Source organism: Sinocyclocheilus anshuiensis, unplaced genomic scaffold (assembly GCF_001515605.1).
Source record: "Sinocyclocheilus anshuiensis isolate Anshui unplaced genomic scaffold, SAMN03320099.WGS_v1.1 scaffold767, whole genome shotgun sequence".
In the NCBI taxonomy this organism is placed as follows: Eukaryota; Metazoa; Chordata; class Actinopteri; order Cypriniformes; family Cyprinidae; genus Sinocyclocheilus; species Sinocyclocheilus anshuiensis.
This window is the reverse complement of record NW_015551124.1, coordinates 192,683-204,405: the sequence shown is the minus strand read 5'-3', so window position 1 is coordinate 204,405 and position 11,723 is coordinate 192,683. Positions and strand designations below refer to the sequence as shown.

Genomic DNA, 11,723 nt, shown 5'->3' with positions numbered 1-11,723 from the left:
TATTTTATTTTTTTTTTTTTTTTTTTTAATATATAATTTTTACAGCAAAAATGGCGGATGTTTTCAAGGACACCTGATGAAACCAGATAGATTATAGAAACAAGAACATATAAGAAATGTGATGCTCTGATGCAGACCCCGGCATTTAAATAGGACTGTGAAATGGAGAGATGCATACATTTATGCTGAGTTTTGGCTGTTCTTCAGACAAAGATTGAGACTTTGCTAAATGCATTTGAGAAAGTAAGTAATCTGAATGCAGGAGGAGCTGAATGCAAACTAATGGCATCCAAAGCAGACATGCAGGGATAGATTGGTGCACATATATTTCAAATAAAAGTGTAGATGTAGAAGATTTGGCCAGGATTTATCTATAAGCAAGGCTAATGTGTTATTAGATGGGATATGCTTGTATTTAAAGCAACTTGCATTGCATTCAGTGTATATGTTTTATCGGTTCATGCATTTCATGGGAATCAAACCCATGACCTTGGCGTTCTGCTGTTTGAGCTACAGAATAGAGTGTGGAATAAAGCTCATGCTGATAATGTTGGTGCTATTGGACTCTTTCTGAAAACCACAGGAGCATTAAAGAGCCAGCTCCACTTAATTTATCCAATTTAATGTCAAAATTATGAAAAATCATAATAGATTGTGCTGTCTATTGAATGTTTGAAGACATGAAGCCATGCATGCTTTCTCTTTAAAACCGAACCGTATTTCTGCTTCGTGAATCCAGAGTTCTCCATGTCTCTGTAAGTGTCAAGTCCAGTCTTCATTTCTAACCTCCATCTCTGTTTATCAAGCCCCATGTGCTGCAGTGTGGAAGCGGATCTCTGACAGGTTGGGTTTAGGATGAATTATCACGGCTTTATCTCTCTAAACAGTAAAAGCTGCTCCACGCAGCTTGATCTGCTCCACCTCTCCTCCGAGAACGAGAGAGACGTCCATCACAATCTGACCTGATCCTGCTGCACAAATGCTGATTAGTTCCTTGACTTAGATTAGATGCATTGATTTTTAGTAGTGTTTGCCAGGTCAAGCTTTGCTGTTATTGCTTCTGTTTAGAGTTAGTGATTTAATGTTTAGAATTAAACTTCAGCACATACTGTAAAGCAATGCATCACGGAGTTGAGCTTTCCTTAAATTGTGCAGCAAATGAAGCACCTAATGCATAGGGTATCTCTTTTTCCCCACTTACGATATTTGAATTACACGTGCACTGCATTCTTGTGAGTGTGTGTGTGTATAAAATTTGACGAAATCTAAAGTGAAATATTGAGGTTGAAAGGTGTCTGTTTATAGACGTGAGAGCATGATAATTGCTTCATACTGATGACATCTGTTATTTATGTAATGTTAACCCTGTTATGTTTATGCATATTGGATATTTTGCAGTGCATTGCATGGATAATAAACCTCTGAGTCTTTTTAAAAAGATTTATGGTAAAAACCATCCTGGAAGAGGTAAACTTCATAAAAGCTCCAAAGTCTAGTGAGCCTCCTAGTTAGGCAGTATTTAAGGTGCGATTCAGACACAAGAGCTGTTCCAGGAGGTAGGCAGCATAATTATGCCTTTTAAGACACCTTCCTTTGGAGAAAATTAAAATCCATGAATGAAGCAAGATAAATTATTTTTAAATAATGTACTTAGAATTAATTTAATAGTTCAGCCTAATTAATATGTATTGAAACTGTCCAAAACTAAAACGGTCACTTATGAAGGGTTCGTTTCAATTATGTTGTAGACTATGGGCACAAGTATACTACCTTTCAACAGTTTGGGGGTGGAATGATTTATTATTATTATTTATTTGTATTTTTTTTGGGGGGGGGGGAAATCCTTTTTTATCCTTTTTTATTTTTAAAGGATAAACACCCCTGATCTGCTTTTTATACATATAAAAATGAATTACAGATATTTATTTTATTATTTTTGTTTTGTTTTAAACATTACTGTTCAAAAGTTTGGTGTCTAGGATTTTTTTTATGTTTTTGAAAGAAGTCCCATATGTTCACCAAGGCTGCATTTATTTGATCAAAAATATAGCAAAAACTGTAATATTGTGAAAAATTATTACCAGTTTAAATAATTGTTATCTATTGGAATATATTTCAAAATGTAATTTATTTCTGTGATGCAAAGCTGAATTTTCAGCATCATAACTGCAGTCACATGATCCTTCAAAAATCATTCTAATATGCTAATTTAATGCTCAAGAACAATTTTTTATTATTAGCAATGTTGAAAACACTTTTGCTGCTTAATATTTTTAACATTTATTAAGCATAAACGTTTTAATTTATTTTGTAACATTTTCTTCTGAATTCTTTGATAAATAGAACGTTTAAAATAACATTTTCTGAAACAGAAATCTTTTCAAATATCTTTATCATTATCTTTATAAATAAATATCTTTACTGTCACTTTAATGTGTCCTAGTTCAATAAAAGTATTAATTTCATTAAAAAAAACAATCTAACTGACCTCAAACTTTTGAATGATAGCTCACTAGGTTTCAGAACAGAGTTATAATGTATATTGCAGATGGAGACATTACGATTCAATTATGAGACTTCTGTAGTTTTGGTCATTTTGAGTTTGTGAGACTAAATGCTTCTAGCCACACAAGCTCAATTTCATGCATTATTGCTTTCCGGAACGTGTCAGAACCCAATTCCTAATGCAATGTGACTACAAGTCATATTCTGAGCATTGCCTCAAGGGACAGTATAGCAATCATTAGCATAAACCGTCTTCTTCTACAGTCACTTTTCTGTTTCAGGAAAACTACTGTGATGGCAAAGCAGGGATTTGAAGAGAATCTTTTGGAAGTTGGTTAAAGTTACAGTTGACATGTAAAAGGCAGCTACCTGCATAATATTGCATCTGTTTTAATGTCATTTGAGGGAAATATCACCTCCTTTTGACTGCTGAGATTTGTTCGCACGCTTGTCAAGTATTTGCATCTGCTTATGTGTGTAAAACGTACAGTTTTGAGTGCCATTAGACCAAAATTCAGCATGTACAGTACTGATGCAAGTTGTCTTTCCTATTCAAACCGATCTGATGCTATCTAATGCTACTAAAACAAATCATAAAATGATGTTCTATTTTTTTGTTGCATTAGTTACTGTAAAAATCTGGTAACATAGTTGTTGTGTTTTCATCTAATGTTGCTGTATCACTTATACACTAATGGCCAGAAGTTTGAAATAATTCGGTTTTTTAAATGTTTTTGAAGAAGTCACTTATGCTGATCAAGGCTGCATTTATTTGATCATAAATACAATAAAGTTTTTAAGTATTATTACAATTTAAAATGGCTGTTTACTATTTGAATCTATTTTTAAAATGCCATTTATTTCTGTGATTAAAGCTGAATTTTCAGCATCATTACTCCAGTCTTCAGTGTCACATGATCCTTGTCATAATATGCTAATTTGCTACTCAAGAAACATTTCTGATTATGTTGAAAATGGTTCTGAAAACTGATGTCAGCCAGCAGAGCTTGAATTATTACCAAGGCAAACATTTTGAATAATACGCACTGATGAATCATTCACAATAAGATCAGGAACATGTATTATGAAAGCATATTGAGTCAACATTAAATTAAATTTTAAGTATCGTATGGAGAAAAACAACTAATACTTTCCATAGTTTCTCCTCTCTCACGTCAAGAGCTGCGTGCTTGACTTAATCTGAGAAAAAAGAGATCCTACAATAGTCTGATTCAGATAGCTCTGGTTTATATGCATTTATTCTGACCTTCATGGTGTGTGTGTGGCCTGTCAGAGATCGCGCTCGAGAACTCCTCATCCCATATCTATAGCTCTATTGTTATCGATTCACAACGTGCAGGCGTTCTTTTCAGTTCCACCGAGAGAGGACTGAATTGGATGAATATATTTGTTCTTGCCGTCTCACACTGTAACACACTAAAGCCATTCAGAAGCATCTTTATACCTTTTAAATGTAAACACAAAGACATGAACATTTGTTGTTAATTTAGGCCATCCAAGATGTTGGTGACTTTTTTTTTTTTTGGCTCAGTAGAACAGTAAAGAAGATCTTTAGCTGAAACTTGGTCCTTGGTGATTCATAAAATGCAAGTCAGCAGTTACCAGCATTTTGAGAGTCAACGAAAGCATATACAAGTAAGACAGAATGTGGCTCCTGACGGTCTTATGAAGCAAAACAACTGGTCTGTGAAAGAAACTGAACGTTATTACCTGTAATCCCTTTAAAATCCCGAAGGATGATGTTATGGATTTACAGTGAGGTCTTTTTTTTTTTTTTGCACTGGAGCTGATCATGTTCTCCAGCATGAACTTGTGCTTCGGAAGGAGCAAGAAAGTCACAAAGTGTGCTTGCGTTTGATTAGTGACCTAGAAATTGTGCACAAGCTTCAATATTTCGTTTTCATTGTGTGCCTTAGCTTTTCTTTGCCTTCAGTTTGGAAAAGTTTATTTGGAAAAGTTTAAATGGAACAGCCTGAGCTTTTTGGACCCTGCTGTATGCTGGAGTGCGTTTTAACACAAATGATTCATGCGCAAATGTTAATAACAATTGAAGAGTTCATTTGCGAAAACCAATAATTTTTTTTCAGAAATCACGTTTTTTTATTGCGCATTCCAAGTAATATCAATCAAACTGCAGTTGGGTTGTTTTGATTATAACTTTAACAAATACAGGTAATTTACAAAATTAGAGTTCATTGAAAGTATGTTTTTTTACATATTAAAAGCTTGTTTTATAGCAAAAGCAGATAACTCCAACATTTGTTTTTTTGGCAAAAGCAGATAACTCCACATTTCATGTTTTAGAGTTTAAAAAAACACTCGTTTAATCTTTGTAATCTCCTCAGATGACAATGTAGAAGATGCCTGACAAACGTTGTTGTTGTTGTGATCATAAACTGTATGGATGTGATTACACGCAATACACGGAGCAAGCTAAATTCAATGCTAAATTATAACAGTCATGGATTGAACACATTCTAATATGGAAGAGATTTTTGACTCGGGAGGTGCGTTACACTACTGCAAAATAATACTATTTATTCATATAAATTCAATTTAAAATGGCTTCAGCACTAATAAACTAAAGCTAGGTCTTCTAAAAATATGCACTTCTGTTTAAAGGTTGGGTTGGTAAGGTTTTTTTATCACTTTTTTTGAAATAAGTCACTTATATTCACCAAGGCTTCATTTATTTGATCAAAATACAGTAAAACAATAATATTGTGGAATATTATTACCATTTAAAATAACATTAAATAGTAAAATGTAATTTATTCCTGTGATGGCAAAGCTGAATTTACAGCAGCATTACTCCAATCTTCAGTGCAACATGATCGTTCAGAAATCATTCTAATATGTTATTTGGTGCTCAAGAAAAACATCTTATTATTATCAATGTTGAAAACAGTTGTGCTGCGTAATATATTTCTGTGGAAACCATGATGAATAATGTTTTCAGGAGTGTTTGGTGAATAGAAAGTTCAAAAGAACGGCATTTATTTGAAATAGATATTTTGTAACATTATAAATATCTTTACGGTCACTTTTGATCAATTGAATTAATCCTTGCTGAATTAAAATTTATTATTATTTTTTTTTACTGACCTCAGATTTTTGAATTGTACTGTAAATACCAAAAAGAAAGAAAGAAAAAGCCAAGTATGGTAATGGTAAAAATAACAAGAAATTGAATACTTGTATAATAATAAGAGCTGTTTTATGCTTATTCCATGATTGTTGCTATATGCAAATGCCTATAGATGGGAATAAAGTGGGCATCTACATATGAAGAGTTAATTTGCAAAAACCGATAACTCAGACTTTTTGTGTGGAAAATCAGACGATAACTTATTTTTTTTCAGAAATCACGTTTTTTTATTGCGCATTCCAAGTAATATCAATCAAACTGCAGTTGGGTTGTTTTGATTATAACTTTAACAAATACAGGTAATTTACAAAATTAGAGTTCATTGAAAGTATGTTTTTTTACATATTAAAAGCTTGTTTTATAGCAAAAGCAGATAACTCCAACATTTGTTTTTTTGGCAAAAGCAGATAACTCCACATTTCATGTTTTAGAGTTTAAAAAAACACTCGTTTAATCTTTGTAATCTCCTCAGATGACAATGTAGAAGATGCCTGACAAACGTTGTTGTTGTTGTGATCATAAACTGTATGGATGTGATTACACGCAATACACGGAGCTTTTCCCTCACCACTGTAACGCGCTGCTTTTGCAAGATTCCGTGAAAACGTTTCAGCTTTTATTTTCCTTTTTCGCCCTGAAGAAGATATGACAGGTTCATCAAGTTCGTCGAAATGATCCATCCTCGATCACGTTTAGTCAGCTTTGACGAAACTCCTCTCAGCACGTCTTTTCAAAGTGAAAGTAGCCTTGTCACCTGACCTGAATACAGCGCGCTGATTCGCTAAAATGGACTTATCGGCTTCTGTAATGAAATGGCCTCCAAACCAGAAAAAGGTATGCAAACCAGCCTCCCTTTGCATATGCTTTGCACAAAAAAATTAGGTTTCTGCTCAAATTAGAAAAAACATGTTGTATACATAATGAAAAAGATTTCTGCTATACCTGTAAATTCCTTCAACGAGGATGAGGATCTTCTTCCAGGGCCGGTGGGTTCTAGGTTGGCCATGCACGATAGCATCCCGGAGCAACTTCTCCAGATTTTGCATATCTGAGAGTAATGGTTGGAAATTAGAATTTATGAATAGGCATCTTAATATGAAGAGTTCATTTGCAAAAACCGATAACTCCAACATTTTAATTTTTTTTTCAGAAATCACGTTTTTTTATTGCGCATTCCAAGTAATATCAATCAAACTGCAGTTGGGTTGTTTTGATTATAACTTTAACAAATACAGGTAATTTACAAAATTAGAGTTCATTGAAAGTATGTTTTTTTACATATTAAAAGCTTGTTTTATAGCAAAAGCAGATAACTCCAACATTTGTTTTTTTGGCAAAAGCAGATAACTCCACATTTCATGTTTTAGAGTTTAAAAAAACACTCGTTTAATCTTTGTAATCTCCTCAGATGACAATGTAGAAGATGCCTGACAAACGTTGTTGTTGTTGTGATCATAAACTGTATGGATGTGATTACACGCAATACACGGAGCTTTTCCCTCACCACTGTAACGCGCTGCTTTTGCAAGATTCCGTGAAAACGTTTCAGCTTTTATTTTCCTTTTTCGCCCTGAAGAAGATATGACAGGTTCATCAAGTTCGTCGAAATGATCCATCCTCGATCACGTTTAGTCAGCTTTGACGAAACTCCTCTCAGCACGTCTTTTCAAAGTGAAAGTAGCCTTGTCACCTGACCTGAATACAGCGCGCTGATTCGCTAAAATGGACTTATCGGCTTCTGTTCAAAAACAACAAGGGCGCTTGTCGGCTTCTGCAGTAAAACGTGAACTCGCGATGCTTTGAAAGTGGACAAAACCGGCTTTTTTGACAAAACGTGTTTAGGGTTCACTATATGTGGAGAATAATGCACGGCAATCAGCTCATTTTTTTTTTTCATTTATCGGTTTTTGCAAATGAACTCTTCAATTACAAATGTGTTAATTTTCCTTTAAAATCTCCCTTCCTGGTCCCGCTAGACTGCCCTGTGCTATTTTATGATTATGGTCTCCTCCAGAGAACACTGACCCACTTAAATAGAGAATAATTTCCTGCCATCCATGCTATCCCTGGCTCAAATTAATTGGGAACATTTTAGGCAGATAATCGCATGTCCTTTTCTGTATTCGTTTGTCAGACGTCTGCAGAACAGCTGTCTGAGGCGTGTGACGTGTTGCTCTAATGAAGCTGAGCCAATACACTGGCCAATTATTCAAATGACTGCACGGAAAGCCAGCACATGAAATGCAGAAGTGACTTTGAATGTGTTTATTTTCAGGAGCGCAATATCCTTTGTTGCGCAGAACTGGGTCTTGTCGTACATCAGCTGCTGTTTGTGGTCGCTTCTTATTAGTCATGAATACCTGTCGCGATCACGGCGTCCTGCTGTTTCAGGGGCTTTTGGGAGTTGAAGAAGCTATTCCAGCACATAAAATCATTCTGCTTTGGGTTCGGAGATGATTAATTATACATAAACCGTGTCAGGTATGACTCATGCATATATTCACCTTCTAATTAGAATTTGATGAACATAATTTCCTGGACATGAGGAAGTTTTGGACTAATCTTGGACCTGAAAAGACCATCACTGGAGACCATTGTAATGTTTACCAGTGATATTTTATCCCAAAATCTGAAGGAAAAAAAGATATCTCTATATATCTTTTTTTTTAGTCTATCTCTATAAGCCTATTTTTAGGAAAAAATATAAAATTCTAAATTGTCTATTTAAATTATTATTATAATTAAAGTATTAATTGTTAAAATTATTACTGTTATTATTATTATTATTACTCCTAAAAATAAGCTGTTTTAACAAACACACACACACACACACATGCAAAAATAATACTATTTTGTAATATTTACTATTAATAACAAATAATTTAAATGCATATTTATATATAATTTAAATTATTATTACAATTAATATTTTTTTTGCCTTGTGGCATTATTTTCATGACAATTAATCACATCCCCCCCAAAAAAAAATATCATTACTGTACTGATGTTTTACTTTTTGAATAAAAAATGTAAAAAAATAAAATAAAATAAGGTTTTGTAATTTTTATTACTATATTATTATTTTATATTCTCAATACTGTAATACAATTGTTTTTTAATATAATAAATATTTATTTTAATACAACATATTAACAAGTTGCCTTACAGTAACGAGTCTTTCTTTCTTTAAGTTTTAAGCTATATTTGTATTCTTTAGTTTCTCTCAGATACTGGGTGGTTTTCATGTCCTCTCAGTGTCTCATGTTGTTTAGAGGCGATGTTGGTTTAATAAATGTCATTTTAGGTCAGATGGTCACAACCACTTCTGGAACCGCAGTCTTGGTTCCAGAAGTATTTTTCCTGTTCATTATCTCCATAGGGATTTCTAAACATTCTTCAGTAAAGAGTTGTAGGAGTTGAACCAAAGCGATCAGATTTCAGATACACAATACAATACAATACAAGCACAAAAGTGCAATGGTACAAGGCTTTTTAGGTCAAAATAAATCCCCTGAAGCATTATGAATGATGCAATCAAATCTGTTGTACCATAGTTGATTAATAAATGCATTTGATGTCTGATGTTTTCTCCTAAATATATACACAAATCCAGCTTGAGTGTGCATGGTTACATAATTCCTAATATTTTCTGGGAGTGAGCAGTTATTGTTCTCTTTTGCAGTCTGTTTCCATGGGAACAGCGACTTTATTAATTTATTTCAATAATATTAATTTATTTTATTCATATTTATTTTCATGTATTTTTAAATCTATTTTTATTCTTTCTTATTTATTTATTTAATGACAACATTGATTGTGGCTATGTATCATTTTTAGACTCAGAGCTCATGGTAAGTTTATTTAGACAGGTGTATGCGTTACAATTAAAAATGTAGTTTATAGAGTTATAACAAATTACTAAAGAATACAAATATAGCTTAAAACATAGGACCAATTATGCCCCTTTTTACAATATGCAAGTCTCAGGTGTCCCCAGAATGTGTCTGTGAAGTTTAAACTCAAAATACCCCACAGATGTTTTATTATAGCATGTCAAATATGCCTTCATTTGGGTGTGAGCAAAAACACGCTGTTGTTGTGTGTGTACCTTTAAATGCAAATGAGCTCGTCTTTTTCTGGAAAGAGGGTGGAGAGGGGGACAGTGTGATATATAATTAATAATATAATAATAATAATAAAAATTATACACATTACACACACACAGTTTTTTTTATATATATATATATATATATATATATGTGTGTGTGTGTGTGTGTGTGTGTGTGTGTGAAAACAAAGCCTATCTTTAGTAATACTAATAGTAACAACACTAATAATAAATAATAAATTACATAAAGAATGTGAATGAAACTTTTATTTCCTGAACCCGACTGTAGCGTTCCATTGTTTGTGAAAGGAAGAGTTCACCTTAAAATGAAATGTCTGAAATGAACAGAAAGAAGGGTTTGGAATGACATGATGGTGAGTAAATAATAACAGCGTTTTCATTTTTGGCTGAAGTATTCCTTGAAATCAGAGCTGTAGACATCATACTGATGAAGCTGAGCGTTTGCTTCGTGGAATCCTAATGAAACGAGAGCGCTGACCTCTGCCCTTCACTTCTGTTGTTGTTTTTCCTTCATGCTTGATGGTTTTATTCCTCCATTCCAGCCTTTTACTTGCACAAATAATTCCCTGTTTTTCTTTGAGTAATGATTGATTTTGTTTTTGTCATCATATGCTGTGTGCTTGGATCTCAGAAGGTCCGAAAATCACTGTTTCTCTTCTTTCTCTTGTTCTACAGAAATGTTGAAGGAATTGAACCAGCAGCGGCGAGAGAAAGAGTTTACAGACCTGAAAATAATTGTTGAAGGCAAAGAGTTTGAAGTCCATCAAAATGTTCTAGCTTCCTGCAGCTTGTATTTCAAGGACATGGTGAAAAGGTTTGCTTTCCTCCCGTCCTTGATCTGTTCTGTTCTTTTCGTAGGGTGCATTTGTGTCGCCTCCTTTTCCCTCCCCGTCTCTTGCAGGTCCGAAGACATCGGTTCCCGTCACAGGGCCAGTAGCCATTCTGTCTGTCCCACTGACGAATGTATTTCACTGCTGAAAAAGGTCAAGGCGTCGACCGATCTGACCGTTTTATCTCCATTCACTAAGTGTGCCAGTTTGCATTTTAATGGGCGAAGAAGTTCCATGACTGGGGGTTTTGGTTTTAAATGCTTTGTAAATGTCAAAACAAATGAAAGGCAGATTTTATGGATGCGTTTGGCATATTGGATCAGCGCTGCACTTGGCTGTCTGTGTCAAGTGCTTCGACGGGATGCTCTAGTCGTCCCACTTCACCTTTTACCTGCTGTGACTCGCTCCGTATCTCGGCGGAAATTCACACGCCGCTTTGAGCGCGCCGTCGAGATTAAGGGAGCTGCGCAGATCTCGTTTATGCTTGGGGAAATTCTGTTTCTTGCCGACTTTGCCATCTCGTATCGATGCTGATCTCAGCAGTCGGGTGTCCCAGAGCCGTAAGACTGACTGGATGTTGTTTATGAGCAAAAACTGATACTGAATCATGTTTACAGGCAAAGAAATGCACAAGCCCAGAATCTGTTGTACAAGTATCAGGTGCCCTTCTGGTGAACCTGCTAGGCGAATTTTGTCACACATTTACTGCAAATTTGTATTTTTACATGCAAATGAGCTTTGCGGCAAACTGTTTGCAGTAAATTTGTGTTGAAGCAAACCTTTAAAACTTAAAATGTTTATTTGTATATGATTGGTGCCTGACTTTTGTTAGCTAGCAGAAAGAAATAGTGGAAAAATGAACATAAAATCAAAAGAATGGAAAAAGATAGTTTGTAAAAGTTTTTCATTTTGGATCCTGTCTGTATAATAGGTCATGTCTAATTTGTAAAGTTTTATTATTTAATTTTAACATTAAAATTTATTTTTTTTTGCCTTGACGTTATAGTCAGAATTATGCAAACCCGTTTCTGCCACTGAATAAAAAAATTTAAAAAGGTAATTGCGACTTTTTATCTCACAATTCTGACTT

The 11,723-nt window shown here is 34.3% G+C and overlaps 1 protein-coding gene across 1 annotated transcript in view; it reads left to right on the top strand.

Annotated features, from left to right (window-relative positions):
• Positions 1 to 11,723, top strand: part of LOC107663124 (kelch-like protein 29) — a 133,933-nt gene that overhangs the window by 41,235 nt on the left and 80,975 nt on the right. Inside the window, exon 8 of the mRNA XM_016453284.1 lies at positions 10,479 to 10,617. Within this exon, the coding sequence (XP_016308770.1) occupies positions 10,479 to 10,617 (139 nt within the window). The remainder of the gene's footprint in view (positions 1 to 10,478; positions 10,618 to 11,723) is intronic.